At 32.8% G+C, this 18,326-nt stretch overlaps 1 protein-coding gene across 1 annotated transcript in view; it reads left to right on the top strand.

Annotated features, from left to right (window-relative positions):
• The window catches only part of LOC123685561 (tyrosine-protein kinase Src42A-like), a 108,990-nt gene that overhangs the window by 84,847 nt on the left and 5,817 nt on the right, over nt 1-18,326 (top strand). Inside the window, exons 3-4 of the mRNA XM_045625238.1 lie at nt 6,911-7,032; nt 8,350-8,513. Coding sequence (XP_045481194.1) covers nt 6,911-7,032; nt 8,350-8,513 — 286 coding nt within the window. The remainder of the gene's footprint in view (nt 1-6,910; nt 7,033-8,349; nt 8,514-18,326) is intronic.

Genomic DNA, 18,326 nt, shown 5'->3' with positions numbered 1-18,326 from the left:
GACTGATTGAAATGTCTGTAACTTTAGTTTGGCTCAACATTTTTGAGCCAATTAGATCTCGTTTGAGAGATAATATCTTGTTGATTGAGGACAAAATATACTCATGATGAATTTGTTTTTGCTGCTTTCGATAGGGGGCGCTAAGTTAGAAGTTCATTGTTTTTTCATTTTACTCCGAAATTTCAAATGTAATGATGGGATTTTCTTAACAGAAACAGAAGTTCCATCAAATTTGCATGAAAAAACCTGAAGTCAAGCGTTCTGAAGTTATCGCCGAAAGAAGATATACTTCAACTGATGCACTGCGAAAAACCAAATTGTGTCTTTAGGTTCTGACAAAAACAGAAATCTCATCAAATTTGTATGAAAAAACCAGAAGGTCGCAAAGCCATAGCTTCAGGCGTTCTGCAGGTCGCAGGAACCTGATGGAATTTCTGTTTCTGTCAAGAAAATCCTATCATTACATTTGAAATTTCGAAGTAAAATGAAGAAAACAATGAACTTATGGCTTAGCGCCCCCTATCGAAAGCAGCAAAAACTAATTCAACATTAGTATATTTTGTCCTCAATCAACAAGATATTATCTTTCAGACGAGATCGAATTTGCCCAAAAATGTTGAGCCAAACCGAAGTTACAGGCGTTTCAATCAGTCAGATTTCTCCCTTTCACCTACCCTTATTTGATGTCGTAAAATCGAAAGTGACAATTCAAAAAGATGGAGAATTTTCCAAGGATTACAGTGATGATATTTTTTCTTCAACTTCATATGAAACATTTTCGAGTAAAATTCATTTTTCTAATCGACGATAGCTAACACGCCCCCTAGCGGTAGAGGTATGAACTTCAAAATAATTTCCAGTGTGTTTTCTTGTACACTTTAGTGGTAAATTTTTTCACCGCAAGTCTCTACAATATTATGGGATATAGCCGCTTACCTCGCTTATTTTCCCACCCTGTACACACAAGAAAGAGTTTCAGGTGAAGGAAAAAACCAAAAGAAGTGAAACACTCTGGCGGGATCTTTCTGGTTTGGATCATTCCAAAAAGTTTCTTCGAAATTTTGACAATGCGAGATCTAAGAAGTATCTTAGCAAGAATTCTCATTGAATTCCTCACAGAGCATTGTCGCCTTAGGAAACACCTCATAAGAAAGGTTCTAGCAGAAAATGATGTGTGCAGATTATGTGGCGAGGAGGAAGAAACTCCCCTTGACAATGACAATGTCGAGTGACAAAGATCGTGGTCAAAATCCAACGAAACAGTCCAAATTGATACCAAATTGAGATATCTTGTAGAATACAATTTCTTATATTTATTGACAACACCATCGACATACAATACAAAGTTCCTCATACATATTTCCATACATTAACCAGCCTGTAACAAAACGAAGATGCTATTGAAGTTATTGACCTTCGAAATTAAAAATCTTTATTCAACACGCTCTGAAACAGGTAAATAATCTATCGAAATGTAGTCCAGAAGAATGCAAATTTCTTCTTCACTTGATGAACGATCGTCTGTCTTATTACCATATAGACAGATATTGAGCAATAACAAATGGCTTGCAACTATGAGAAAAATTCCTATTATGCATAGCCTATATAGTTGGTGATATGTATGCAAATCTGAGAATCAGTGATGATACGATGTTGAAATTAGACGAATCGATCACATGAATTATATTGGTGAAATGTTAGATGGAGCGCCTACCGTGAGACTTGTTAAAGAGAAAACATTTCTTCATTGGACGGCTAGGGACATGTTAATTAGAGATTATATAATCAAAGTTTGGCTTCGATTTTTCACTTATAAAATTCAAAAACTCCTCAAAACCAGTATTTCTTTGAGCTGTACAGGGTGGGTCAAACTGGACACTTTTGAATTCACTTTCACACTTTTTTATTCTATACTAGATAGACGGAAACTGATGTCGTTGTCTGAGGCCCAATTTTCATGGGAAACTCATTTGCGAAAACAGCAACTGCATTGCTATTACCGTTACATAGTTATAGGGTGTTTTTCGAAAATGTTGATTTTAGAAATATTGCTGTAACTTTTCTTCTGTCGAAATTTTTCATTTCTGTAGAAACATTCTAGCGGCAACTTTCTACGTAGAATTCAATGACGTTAATTGCATTTTCTGCAAACTGATATTTCATGAGATATCGCTATGATTTTTTTTAAATGGAAGACCCCGTATATTCCTACATATTTCGATAGAGATAAAAAAAAATATAGCATAATCATTATTTTTCTGAAGTCATGTTCCAAATAGGTGGCCGCTATGGTCGCCTGACCTAACGTCTATACATATTTTTTTTTGGGGAAGGTTAAAAGATACTATCTCATACACCTCTTATAAGATATTGGCAGATTAATATTTTCCGCTAGTCAAAGCTCTAAAATGTGAAAAATCAATTTTATTTATCGAAATTATATATATTTTTCTATATATTATATATTTTATTTTAGACAAATGAAAACGTGAAATTATATACATTGATCAAGTGTCATCGAACTCGAATTTGTGAGACAAACATAAAGACAATCAAAATGCTATTTTAAATCCAGTGTTCTCCATATCGTACAAAGTCTCACTTCTATGTAGGAAGAAATAATATCGAATTTAACCTTACCAATACTGAAAATAGAGATTGTTTACCATCATTTAATGTCACATTAAGAAGCATCGAAGAACATATTTGATTTCCATATTGCAATTCTATTGTTTTTTTATGTTTTCTTTCTTGGAAGGCTGAGCAATAAGGCCTTCTGTAATTTTAATTTCTTTCATATTTAGCTTCTAAATTTAAAGTACTTTTGTAAAGTAATTTTTAGAATTATTTCTAAATCACGTATTGTATCAAGTAACATGGGATCCCAGTACTACTCTTTTCTTCCGCTATCTCATAAAATGGCCATATTTCCATGGAAACGACAGCGAAAACCTCTATGTATTTCCTTAGAAAACGCTATGTAATGAATATAATAATCTTTCCTTGCAACCGACAGCGGAATTCGATGTGAGCGCCATAGAAAACAATGCGGAAATCGTATAAAGTACCGGAAATCTCTTTACAATCCAAGAATGCTGGTTCCTCCAAAAGGCTCTAGTTTTATCTTAATCTTTTTTCAAGACTGACAGGGCACACAAGTATTTCTAGTATGGATGTTACGAAGCTTCGATTCCGATTCCGAAAATTCGGAATATCCGATTGAAATGACACTTCCGATTTCGGTTCCGACACTTTTGAATCGGAAGTATATGAAATACTTGTATTTCATAATCTATTTTCCTTATATGTTAAAATTTTTATTGCAGCCTGAAGAAGGATCGAATTGGATCCGAAACTGTAGCGAAATAAATCATTTGTGAATCAGCTTGTTTTGCCTATATCCGAAACCTAAGTCCAAAAATCACAATAATTGAAAACTCCGTATTCGACTTCGGTTTCTATGAATCGGGTTACATCCCTAATTTCTAGACATCAAGGAATTACTGATTTTGGCGTCGTCAGAGATTCAATGACGTGTTTTTGATGGAAAATGTAATAACATATCAGAGATACGATGTTTCACTCAATTCGCGAGTTTCTCCACAAAGAACGTACTTCTTATGTCCCATAGTGAATCAACGTTTCATATCAACTCAAAATATATTGAAATAAATACCTAAATATATCAGAAATTCAGAAAACAAACTTCAAGCGCGCCAAACGACGTGAAACAACCGATGACACTAGGAGAGCAAAAGTTGCCAAACCTTGGATTTCAGCAGGTACGAGTAGATACAGAAAATAACAAATATTCTGCTTATTATAAATTCGACAATTAGGAAAAATATCAGATTCCAAATATTCAAATTTGCATATTTAATCGGGAATCACTCAAATAAATATATTTCATTCAATATAATATACATTCATAACGATATTATAAAATTGTGGATTTAAAATATATCACAACCCGACAACGTAATCTAACCATTTTGGGGACATGTAAAAATTGCATATACTCCCTCTATCTATGTTTATTACTCTATACATATAACCCAGTCACACACCGCCATTTTTGGTTCTCCTGTCAGTGTTCGGAATCCAAACAAATAAATTGTCATTCAAATTAGTACGGTGCCGTTGAAGAAATTGGCTTATTTTCATAATTAAGAGTATTTGATTAACGATTTCAGTATTAATTGATAGACAGAAGGAACGAGGTTAATACCAGTAAGTTTGAATCCTGTATCATTCCCCAGATTTTGTAAAAAGCTGTGTTTATTAGTTGAACTTCAAGTTCGAACCTACTGGCCTTCTGTCTTTCAATTAATTGTAAAATCATTCCTCAAATAATCTTATTTATCAAAATAAGCCAATTTCTTCAACGACAACGTACTAATTTGAATCACAATTTGTTTGTTTGGATTCCGAACACTGACAGGAGAACTGAAATGGCGTATTGTCAATTATAACACCTTTGACAGTGCTGACATCCAGACGTCGCGCTTGTTATTGATGGATAAGAAAACTTCTATGGTTCATCACATCACCTTTTGATGCGGAGTTTTCTATGCCCGTTCCGGGGGTTCCCTATCGAAAACGATAGATCGGAGGAAACACTTGAATGACGGCAGTTCCTTTCCGTGTCACGTTGGTTGGAATTACTGTAGCGACTGCTGTGTAGGACATCTAGTGAATTTACTTTCGTTCGCTATCTAATTAGGCGTGATCAGAATACCATTTCGGTAGGCTGAAGCGAATGAATAAACATGATCAATTATAAATATAACTCTTTCATCACTCGCGAGTCGTTTACCTGAAAAATCAGTCGGGGCACGTCGAAATGTGTTACAACCGACAGAGGGCACTGAACCACAGAAAATTGTTTATACGGACGGAAAATTGGTGAGTTACTTATCTCTATGATTTTATACGGCGGGTTTATTAATTGTTGTTAAAGTTGTTTTTTGTGATAACACCTTCCCTAAGTTACTTTATGTTGAAATTGGGCGAAAACAATAAATGAAAATATTAGTCATTATACCTTTATTGAACAGATGCTACCTTTAGTGATAGTATATTCTAAAACAAGTTGCAGAATGAGCTCCTATTCCAACACGAATGCAAAATTCTTGAACGCATGGGTGTTGGAATTGCCGCTACGAGTATTAGACGATATTTTCTCTATTTCACTTGAAATTTCTGGAATATTGTCGAAATTCAATGAAAAATTCAGATTATACATCCTAGTGACTTTTGTATTGTATCTTGGCAGTTGGCGGGACTGTTAATAAAATTGACAAATTACGGAATTTTGAAATAATTCATAATTACGCATTAAATTCGTGAATTATTCGATTTAACACCACCAGAATTGAGAGAAATTGCGAATAATTCTGCAAATCATTTCACTATATCCAAATTATATTATATCGACAATTGACGTGTGTTGAAATTTGATAGGATCGGATGTCAGTGTAATGAGTTCATTACAGCACTGTTTTCAGTATAGTTATGAACTCATTACGATACTGAAATAAAGAAAAAAATTTCTCTATTCGAGTTGAGTTGAGTATTCAGTGAATAATTGGATATTCATGAATATTCGATACTATTCATTTATTCGATAGGACTGGTGATAAGTAGTTATTTGAGTGATGAGTAGTTATTCTTCATTCGTGAAGTTACTAATGAAAGTTTAAATGATCATTTACTCACTTTTCTGTAATAATTAAAACGGATTTTTATAAATTACTATGAACAAATCATTTTATTAATACTAAAATCACTTAAAATTATATATACCGGGTGTTTCATTGGGAAACGGAAATACTTCACAGGTGCATAGGTGGCACCAAGGCGGTTCTGGAGATACCCCATTTATTGGGTCTTGGGTGTTTTATGAATTTTGCACGTTTCTTACTGAGGCCATATCAAACGAACCGCCCGGTTTATTTTCTTCATATTTGGCAAATATGTTCCTAATTGAGAGCCCAAACGTATCATGCAATAACAGCATTGAAAATCCAGGTCAGGGTTTACAAAAAATAATGAATCGTTTGAATCCTCGAAACAACACACCGGAATATTGAAAATCTGTTTTAATATTCGGAAACACCACTAAAAACTAAACTGAGACGTGTACTTCAAATTTTCGCGCAGACAGTTTTACTGCACAAATTTTCATCGTAAAAGTGAAGTTTTTAAGAACTTGGATACCTGAAAGGGGTTTGAAGTGACTTTAAACAATGAATTATCAAAAATATTGAATCCGTAATTATGAAATATGAGGAAAATATACCAGGAGGTTCGTTTGATATGGCCTCAGAAAGAAACGGGCAAAATTCATAAAACACCCTGTATCTCGGATACGAAGACAGTAAGACCCAATAAATGGGGTATCTCCAGAACCGCCCTGGTGCCACCTATGCACCTGTGAAGTTTTTCCGTTTCCCAATGAATCACCCTGTATATTGAAATTAATGTGATACAATTTGAATTCCATCAATCTCTTCAATAAAAGTACACATATTTTATTTCCAATAGAATGTAGAATGTAGAAGCAAGTATTCATTCAAATAAATATGATTAAGTTTTTCGATTCCCAATATCTATCTTTAAAAAGATTTTTTATTCAATTTGAAGTTACTAGTTACAAATATGGAAATAAAGAACTAATATATGGCTAGGAATATTCGAATAAATATTAACTGAATAATCATTGAATATATTTTGAATATTCGTTGAATAATCACTGAATAGTCATTGGATATTCATTGAATAATCAATAAATATTTAGTGAATATTTATGATTACTCATGAATATTTGTTTGAATGAAAAATAAAAGAAAAATAGTCTATACATTTTATGTGAGAGTTCAACATCGATTAATGCAAATGTTTGTTTCAGATGGTACTTCCGCAAGATCAAACGAATCGAGGCAGAGAAAAAACTCCTTTTACCAGAAAACGAACATGGTGCTTTCCTTATAAGAGACTCGGAAAGCAGACACAACGACTACTCGTTATCAGGTCAGTATTTCATTTTATAATTATTTGTGGTATTCAAAGAAATTGCCATTGAGTGGAATTCAATTTCACCTCCTTCTCACTTTTGTTCTGGGAATGAAAATGTTACACAACCCGGCTTTTTACTGCTTTCGAATCAATTCGAGGTTGTCGAGTAAGGATTTGGGGTATTCTTATTCATTTTTGGAATAAAGGTTTTTCCAATGATGGTCCATATGTGTTTTAGATCAGGTGAGGTTATATTGTTTAGCCTTCAAAGTCCAACCTCCTTGTAACAGAAATTTTGCCTACATTTCACGTAAAATACAATTTTGAGTGTTATTCACTTGGACTGTTTTATTTATTCCATCACAACAATAAAGGGAGCGTTTTCTGTCCTCCTGAACATTCACATGGACATTGATGTTGACTGGACGATGTGATTACAAGGTTTTCAAAGTGTTCAAAGACCAAAGTGTTATAGTTGCCAATTGTCTTGTTTTTTTTTTATATTGAACAATCGATTTACTATTTAATTCCATATTTATTTCTACCTGAATGGTTGAAACCCTGATAAGTAAATAAATATATTATAATACAACAAATACATAGGCGTACAACTTTTTTTCGAGGTTTCATTCTAAAAAACTGATTATACATTTATGATTCAAAGTATTGTTTATCGCTGGCCACTACTCTCTCCCATCTTTCGGGCAGCGTACGAGTCCCGCTTTGAAAACACTGGTCATCTTTTAAAGCAGTCCACGAAACGATCCAATTTTTTACTTCTTCATAAGACCAGAAGAGCTGGTCAGCCATGCCGTATGAAATTGATCGAAAAAAGTCCGAGGGAGCAACGTCTGGAGAATACAGCGGGTGGGGTAGGATTTTCCATTTCAATGTTTCCAAGTAGGTCTTGACCACTTTGGCAACAAGGGATCGAGCATTGTCATGCTGTAAAATCACATACAAATCATGTTTCTCTTGTATTGCGGCCGTTTGTCTCTCAATGCTTGGCTCAAACGCATTAATTGCGTTCGATAACAATCACTGTCAGTCGGTTTTAACAACTCATAATACACTACGCCGAGCTGATTCCACGAAAAACTGAGCATGACCTTGAATCCGTGAATATTCGGTTTGGGCGTTGATGTGGAATTATGTCCGGGATATCCCCATGATTATCGTAATGAAATTGAGTTCCGCGCGCTTCATGTCAAATTTGATAGTTCCATGTTGGGGACAATATTTGCTTCCAGAAAATGACATATGCTCCCTCTATCTATCTTTTTTATTCTGAGATACATACATATAATGTTATGCTTCGTTCGTTTTTTTCAGTTCGCGACGGTGACACCGTGAAGCATTATAGAATAAGACAATTGGATGAAGGAGGATTCTTCATTGCCAGAAGAACAACATTCAGAACACTACAAGAGTTGGTCGATCATTATAGTAACGATGCAGATGGCCTATGTGTTAATCTATGCAAACCATGTGTACAGGTAAGAATCTTCTTTTTTGAACTTCAAAAATGCAATATTACAAATGACAATCCGGTCAAGCAAGCTTGCATATCATGTTATGCGCTCAACTTGACATTCAGGCTTAGAGAAGCTATGATCCACTATGTATTGTAGGTGTTTTAAAAGCATTCCTCAGTGTTCAATAATTTTCGGTATACATCTTCAGCAAAATAAGTTATGCTTATACTTAGGAAGGGATCAATCCTTTTTGATATGTAGAACCTTGAGCTTCCTGCACCAAGTTATATCGGTTTTTTATTACAAGTTAACACTTGCTATACAACTTCGGCAAATCATACACTAATCACAGAATATCTATATTCTGCATATTATATAAAATATAACACATTAACTCGAAGTAGAGAACCCTACAATAGATTTATCCCATTTCCTATCTTACATACGAGGTACAAAGAGGTTGTACAAAAGCAATACTTCAATCAATTATTCACATTCATCAGCATGTTCACCTTCAAGAGTGATCCGTGTACTCTTACGCTCCTCTAATTCTTAGTAATAAATAATAAACAAGCTGTTCGAGGAGATCTAAAGTCGATGTTTAGTTGGTGTTAAAATGCCTAGAGCACGTGTACACGGAATTCATCGCCAGCTAAGTGAATTTGAAAGTTTATTCTTTGTGGAACTGTCACCGGCCTTGCGGGTCTGTGAACGTTTTTGTTTTCTTTTATGCTGGGGTAACATTCTGAACAATACGAGCATGGAAAATGGCATTGTGGTCCATTGTAATTATTGATATAATGAACTATACTAACTGACAAGAGAGATGTTTAAATTTGAGAATTTTTTGATAGAACATAGATACTATAGCAAGGATTGAATTTGGAGAAGAAAATCATGAAGGTTTTTTCATATAAACAATTTTTGTTACTTAAATATTGTAGTCCTTTTTTTGAAAAGTTTTTTAAATTTTACAACAAACCAGCTGTTCAAAAAGATCAAAATTCGATGTTTAGTTGCTGTTAGAATGCCTAGAGCACGTGTACGTGGAATTTATCGCCAGCTGAGTTAAATTGAAAGAGATCGAATTATTGAATTGTCATTTCGAAAAATCACTAACCGTACGAACAGAAATCTACTGTTATAATGTTGTCAAGCGTGGGTTGATAATGCCCAAAATCGAAGAAGAGTAGGCACCGGACGTCGAAGGGGCACAAATGAAGTTCAAGATCGACGTCTAAGACTTATGGCCATTTTAGAGACCGATTTGCGACAACTGGATCTTCGGCTGATGAGTGGTTAGGAGAACAAGGCCATCCTGTAACTGTCCGATTGGTTTACCGCCAGATAAGGCCATTTGGACTGCAGCATTATCAACCCCATCTTGTGTTACCTCCGACGGTTGAGGATCGCCGGCAACGATCACAGTGGTGCAGAGAACGTAGATATTATAATGTGGAATAGCATCAGGTCGTTTTTTCTAATGAATATCGATTCTCCTTGGATGCACATGATGGCCGAAGAAGGGTTAGACGACGTCGGGGAAAAAGACGTGAACCTCAGTTTGATGTTGAGCGTGTCATGTACACCGGACAGTAGGCCTTATGGTATGGGGTGCTTTTGCACATGCAAGTGGGTCACCTTTATTCTTTATTCGAGGTATCATGACAGCGCTGCGTTACCTTCAAGAAATAGTGGAGCCATACCTTACCGGCTCGAGAATCCAATATTTCAACAAAATAATATCCGAGCTCATGATGCCAGAGTTAATTTGAACTTTTTCGAAGCGACCCATGTGAATTTTTTGCCATGGCCGCCCAGATCCCCCGATCTTTGGCCCATAGAGCATGTTTGGGACATCATGGGTAGAAGGCTTGGAATTTTACCCCAGCTGCCACGGCTCTGAGACATGAAGTACAGTTAACTTGGGATAGTATCCCTCAAGAAAAAATAGACCATCTTATTGCATCAATGCCGAGACGTGTTGGGAAGTGTATAGATAATCGCGGTGGACAAATACATTATTAAAAAAAATTGTAAACCCTTCGTTTTTTTCTCCAAATTTCAATCATTTACTCCTTGCTATACCTACTACTTATGTTTTACTGTGTTGCAGTTTCTTTGTCAGTTAGTGACATATACAGAGTGGCCACTTTTTCAATAGGATTGTATTGGTAACTTTCAAACCATAAGAGTTAGAAGGTCGGTCAAATAGAGAAAAAGTTGCATGCATAGAAGCATTAACAAGCAGTTCAAACAAATCGAGATTATCAGGGCCGGTTATTGAGATATCATAAGAAAAGTCAATTCTTCATTTTGATTTTTTTTCCCACTTTATTTCAAATATTATCAAAAAATGTTACAGGAATTTTTTATTCGACAGTAAATTATCCTCAATTTGACGTAATCAGATTTCGTATTCTACGTTTCGTACTCTCTGGGTCACCCTCAACCTCATTTTTTTCAATACGGACCTGTATATTTTATGACACTTTTCGAAATAACTTTAAACGCCGAATTCAACGATATATCATACAATGTCATTCAAAGTTGATTTTCAGGTGATTTTGACCCTCATCCAAATTTCTTTGGGTCGGATCTGTATTACATTTCGGTACCTTTAGTTTAATTAACAACAAGCAATACATTTCGATGAGAAAATCAACTTACTCATCTTGAACTAAATGGAACATATCAGAATCAAATCAAGAAACAAGTAATCATTATTTACATATTTCAATTCATAATAATTAAACGAATTATCATTTAATGAAAGAAAAATCTAATGATTATTCAAAAGTAAATGAAAATGAATGAAGTAAGTGTCGAAAAGTGTGTAAAATGCACTTAACGGTTCTGGAACCCATACTTCTTATACATTTGCTTATTTCGTCTTCTTGAATACCTTCCAATACATTCTCAATCTTCTCGCGAGAAATCACTATTGTTGGATTTGTCATTTGTTCCAGAATCGAACTTTATTTTAATATCATTATGATATAAGTTTTGAAGGCTTGGTATTCAAATTTAAAATCATTGTATTCGCGTCTCTTGACTATTTTATTAACAGCAGTTTTTGATAAATTGCATTCACTACAGATCCGACCCAAAGAATGACCCAAAGTTGATTTTCAGGTGATTTTGACCCTCATCCAATTTTCTTTGGATAGGATCTGTGTTACCTTTAGGTACTTTTAGTTTAATTAACAACATGCAATACATTTCGATAAAAAAATCAACTTACCCATCTTGAACTAAATGGAACATATTAGAATCAAAGCAAGAAACCAGTAATAATTATTCACATATTTCAATTCATAATAATTAAACGAAAGTATCATTCAATGAAAGAAAAATCAAATGATTATTCGAAAGAAAATGAATATTAATGAAGTAAGTGTTCGAAATGTCCACCATTTTGTAAAATGCACTTTACGGTTCTGGAACCCATACTTCTTATACATTTGCTTTGTCTCCTTGAATACCTTCCAATACATTCTCAATCTTCTCGCGAGAAATCACTATTGTTGGATTTGTCATTTGTTCCATTGAAACAAATTACAGAATCGAACTTTATTTTGAGATCATTACAATATGATTACAAGGCTTGGTATTCAAATTTAAAATCATTGTACTCGCGTCTCTTGACTATTTTATTAACATCAGTTTTTGATAAATTCCATTCACTGGCCACAATTCTCGATTTTTTTTCTGGGTCAGAACATTGATATCGTTGATAGACTTGTTTTTTCTTACATACACACCAGTAAATTTGGATAAGGGTTAAAATAACCCAAAAATCAACTTTGAATGACATTGTATGATATATCGTTAAATTCAGCGTTAAAAGTTATTTCGAAAAGTGTCATGAAATATGCAGGTCCGTATTGAAAAAAATTAGGTTGAGGGTGGCCCAGAGAGTACGAAACGTTGGATAAGAAATCTGATTACGTCAAATTGAGAATGATTAACTGTCGAATAAAATTTTCCTGTAACATTTTTTGATAATTTTCGAATTAAGGTGGGAAAAAAAGGAATTTCAAAATGACAGAATTTACTTTTTTTATGATATCTCAATAACCGGCCCTAACAATCTCGATTTGAGCTTGCAACTTTTTCTCCATTTGACCGACCTTCTAACTCTTATGGTTTTAAAGTTACCAATACAATTCCATTAAAAAAGTGGCCACTCTGTATATAATTCTTACAGCCACAGAACAAATCTTAAAACGGTCTCTACAAAAGTTCAGAGTACTATTATTCCAACGATGTTCACACTTTCGCCGCTTCTGCCAGGAAGTGTGCTCTTTTCAAATTTCTTTCCTCAATCTTCTTCCAACTTAATTATGACCGTGTGTCCAGAATTGCAGCAGAAATAATGTTTGTGGAAGACTAATTTCTGTTCCTCCATTTCGATATCTTGTAATTAATTCTTCGATTCTTTCGACGCTCTGCTGACTACAAATTAATCAGGAAATAAGAAATCCGATTGTAGTTACCACCATGTATATTACGTCAAATCCAGGTTGTGCTCATATCGTCTTTTGCTATCGACGAATTGTTAACAATTCAACAGATACCTTTATGTCTTAACCGTGGTAACAATTATCCACGAGTTCGACGATAAAATAGCGAAGCAGAACATATTACTGTTTCCGATGATTCATTTTGGAGTTTGTGATGTTGGTAAATACATGTGTGCCTTATCTCATGGGTATAGTTATACTGAAGGTTAGAATTGTTTTTGCATAGTTCCATGTACCTTTTGATAAAAAAAGATACTTATTTTAGGCATAAAATATAATTCCCAAATTAAGCATGCTCTCCTGAATTCAAACCCAGTTGCTCATGTTTTTAAAAAGCTCCCAACTCTTTGACCCATATATCTATTATATGCTTTATTTTATACTTTATGCTAATGAATCTGATACCAGTTCCACCCATTATTTAATATTATTCAACATCTTTATATTGTGTTGTGAATTTTGTAGGATTAATCGTAATATCGTGCGTTCATTTAAATTATTGGTCAAGAGTTCTGTGGAGAAATTAGAATTGATTTTCTGTGTTTACAAGCATCGCTCAGCTTATTGTATCATATACACTGTGTCCGTAAAGTATGGAACAAATTCGTTTTTAGCTAAACAGACCATTTTAAGAAATAATCCTGAAACACGTCGATTTTTTATTCTAATTTACCGTACTTCAATATAATAATCTTATATACAGGGTGAATTACTTTCGAGTAATGACCGTCATTTTTTTAAATGGAAAACCCCCATTTCATCTCAATTATCCGATTACTCTACTAGCTGAGCTGATTCCAAAAATGTATCACATGTTGATTCCAATTGGTACAGGGTGGACAAAAATACAATAGTTTTGTGTGTGCTCATAAAGTAACGCGTAACATTCTTTATTAGTTGAATTAACAATATTATCAAAAATACTTATTGTCTAGCGGAAATTGGTTTGAATCTAACACCTTGTAGTTTGTTACATTTTTAGATTAATAAAAGTGAGCTGTTTCCAAACATGTTTGGTACTTAGGGTCTAGCAGACAGAATATGAAAGAAATTATTTCTTATCAATTTAAAAAAAAAACATAGTCGTCTAGTTTTTTGTGAAATGTCATTATTTGTTTAGTAAATTACTGGTGTTCAATGACAGTTTAGTACTACAAATTTTTTGGTATTCGTGAATGTTTTAATTATTGCTTAGATTTAATTTGTTATTTTTGTCCACCCTGTAACAATTGAAATCAACATGTGATACATTTTTGGAATCAGCTCAGCTAGAGTAATCGGAAAATTGAGACAAAATGGGAGTGTTCCATTAAAAAAAAAATGACGGTCATTACTAGAAAGTAATTCACCCTGTATATTAGATTATTATTTTAAAATACGGAAAATTAAAATAAAAAATCGACGTGTTTCAGGATTATTTCTTAAAATGGTCTGTTTAGCTAAAAATGAATTTGTTCCATACTTTACGGACACAGTGTATAGTACCCAAATTCGAAGTATGTAAACAAATTTTAGTTATATGGTCCAAGCTAAGCGCTACTTTTAATCACAAAAAATCCACTCTAAATTCTCCACAGCACACTTGACCACTAATTTAAATGAACGCTCGTTATGATTATAGATTCATAAAAACTTTTTTTTAAATCCTATAAATATCAGAGTCGGGATGAAAAACATTACATGAACATAAACTCTTTAAAATTCTTATTTGATGAAGCCACTCTTCGAAAGTTCGAACAATTTGAAATAATATAATCTGGTTGATGAATTACAACCTCATAAATTTCAAATGAAAACATTAAAGAAATATGTCTGCTACTTTTCTATTTTTTCCTTTACAATAATCTGATCAGATATTATAAAAAAATTGATACATTCTGAAACCTTTTGAATTCACAGATTTAATTTTTTTGAAAACTAGGCTGATGTCCAATGAAGATGTAGTATTCTTCTTACTAATTTTCTGTTATTCATTTCCAAAAGTAAATATTAAATGATAACTTGATACCAAAGGGGTATAACTAAGAAGGCGATGTATTTTGAACAAAAACAAATATAATCAACTAACAAATCCTAAAAGATCAAACCAATAATTCCTACCTTAGGCCGAACTCAGTAGTTCTTTTTTCGCTAACTAAATATGATGACTATAGCTAAATTTCATATGTGCTGAACATTCACTCTATAATTTTATACATAAATGTTATTGAACTCTTTTATTACTTGATCCGAATATTGCAAAGTTTTACTTCAAACGAAATGATTATGTAGTACATTAAAAAAATTGTGCGTTATTCTTCAACTAATTTTTTTGTCTTTGCTTTTACGCAGAGTACTTGTTTTTATGAGGTATGTTATCGATTTGATTTTTATATCATTTGCAATTAGCAGGCACTACTGTTTCAATAATATGTTTAGATTATGGTATTCATGTAGTGAGTGTTAAATGATTTTTAGTTAGTTATATGCTGTCTTTATTCTTTCGATTCACTATATTATGTTCATTTTATTACACTTTATTTTTTAATAGATCTCACATATATCTTATTGCAATGTTGGCATTTTTTTTAATCAATTTGTTTCATGATATAATCTCAAATCTAACATCCAAAAAAATTTTTATCCGCAACACTACTCCCACTAGTTAGTAGGTTATTAAATTAGTGAATGAATAATAGTTTTTAATTGACAAATGGGCCTTTTTTTTTAGGAAGCCAACTATCTTCAGTTCTCAGATATTATATGTATTGCCAGAACTTGTATATTGATTATCATGAAACGTATTCAATTATTATACTCAACATAGTTCTATTGCCCTAATTATTTTTGAAGACTTAAATGTTTCAAAGAAAATAAATCTCAGTGTTAAAACTGAAAAATATTCCGTGCATCTACTATCTAGTTGGTAGAATGTCAATTGAAAAAACTGCATACAAACAAAACCAATTTAAGCTTAGTGAGCATTTGCATACATATAATTAATACTTTAATGGAATAAGAAACAATATCTGCGTATTAATTATGTAGAATAGTAGATCATGGAACAAGGGTCTAAAACCAGTTCCGTTTCAAATTTTAGGTAAAATGGTTCGTGTTATATTTCTTGGGTACAATTATATTCAACCAAAAACTTTTCATCGAAAATCCTGTGTTCAAAAGTTACTCTCTAAGTCAAGTTTATTAATCAAAAAATATTTATTTTTTATGGGGTTATTCTGTATGGAGAAAAAATGAAAGGTTGCTTATAAGCAACCAAAAATTATAATTTTTGTTTCAAATGCTTCGTGTTTTCTTAAAAAATGACTATTTATTTATTGCTCTAAAACAGATCGAGATATTCGAATGAAATTTGGTGAATTTCAAGAGGTAGTCCATTTATTGAGATGCAAATAAGAATTGCATGTTCATCATTGATGCACATACGGATACTGATCTCTTTTTTTCAGACAAAACGGCACGCCACTGAGATATTTAAAATAATAATCCTATTTATGCAGAAAGAAGTACATAAGCCAATTACAAATACAAATAGGCGACATTTAGCTCAAAGAATTTTTTACACATAACCTATTTCCAATGAATGGTAAAAGAAAAATAAAATATGAAATAAAAAATTAAAATGAAGGATATATTGAAACACCAAAAAAAAAACCTACTGAACTTTCAATCTTAAAATCATTTTTCAATTCCCCGTTCACGCAAATAAAAAATGAAACTTATTTTTCATTTCTTTAACGAATTTTGTATTATTAGATCTTGATCATGTATCCAAGTAGAGATGTTTCATTTTTTTTTGCAATAAAACTACGTCCGATACTGAGAAGACATGAGAGATTTTTGGTCACAAAAAGAACGAGCAATTCAAAAATGATTTTTTATTGAAATTTCTCAGTTGCTTACCATTTTTCCTTTCAAAAAATTGAGATCAATGAATAAATAGTCAGATTTAACACACCGTATGTGGGAATACGAAGCATTTGTGAACAAAAATTATGTAGCAAAATGTCATTGTTTTTTCAAGAAGTATCGACCCCAAAAGTTTGTCACACTTATTCACTAACATCCTGTATAACATCGGTTTACAGACATTTGAATGAAATTATTTGAGTTATTCCATTCGTTCTGGAAATTATAAATATTCAATTGAAAACAAATTAGTTTATGAATGAAATTCTGATAGATATACAAGGTGACCCACACAAAACAGTGTAGTTGCGTGTTTCCTTTCATTCAAGTACTGAGGCAGGTCAATTTTTATTAGGAGGGAAATATTTTTTGAAAGCAAAGGCATGAGTGTTCGATCATCCCCTTTAGATAGGTGACAAGCCCCTATTGTTTTGCAATTCTAGTCAGGATCATGCTCAAAAAGGAAAAATAGAGAAAAAATACCCTATATTTCCGTGATCACAAAACCGACGGAGTTGAGATTTTGAGTGTATATACATGTATAAAATAACAACTTCAAGCTTTTTGCATATTCCATATTATCATAATCATATAATATTCAAAAAGAATATTGGAAAAATATTTCACTATAGATCCAATTGAGATTTCGCATGGACATACCTAGAAAATCAATTTCAAGTTTCGTGCAAAATTTCATTTCGATAGCGGCGTCAGAACTATAGAAAATTCAAGAAGAATATAAAAAAGAGGAAAGCACGGACATCAAGTCAAGTATACAAGAATACAAGGTGTCTCAAGTCCAAGTGCATATTTGACGTTTCTGTAAAAACTTCTAATTTCTTGGAGAAACTTCTATTTGAATTCTGAGAATTCTTATATAAATCGATATTCTCTAATAACCTAAAATATTTTTGCCACCTAAGAAATTCTGGTTGTGAAGAAAATTAAATCAGTTTGCTTAAAATGAATTTTTTTCTTCTGTGATGTAATTGAAGTATTTACTTTTGAACGTTTTTTTTTTCAACTCTAGTTTTATTCTTAAGTTAGAGATTGGGGAAATATAATAAATTGAAATAAAATAAATAATATGAAAAGGAATATTTTGACTTCAAGAAATATCATCATTGGGTGTTTCAAATATTATACCGAAAATTGTGAGAAAAAACTATTCTGTTTTTCAATGATTCCGTTTTGAATTTTGCGAGGAAATATAATTATGGTATTCTGATATGATTGTGCTACTAAAATTTACACGCAAATATTCAATTCACAAAAATACTTCAGTAGAGAATATTGAATGATATAACCTCAATTTTCATATTCCAAATAGGCCCATTTCTCCAGAAACGACTACTAATCACACCTCATACATTCATACAGAGAATATTGACTCTTTTACTAA

The sequence above is a fragment of the Harmonia axyridis genome, chromosome 1, assembly GCF_914767665.1.
Source record: "Harmonia axyridis chromosome 1, icHarAxyr1.1, whole genome shotgun sequence".
Lineage (NCBI taxonomy): Eukaryota > Metazoa > Arthropoda > Insecta > Coleoptera > Coccinellidae > Harmonia > Harmonia axyridis.
The sequence above is the reverse complement of the archived record's forward strand: the minus strand, read 5'-3'. Positions and strand labels throughout refer to the sequence as shown.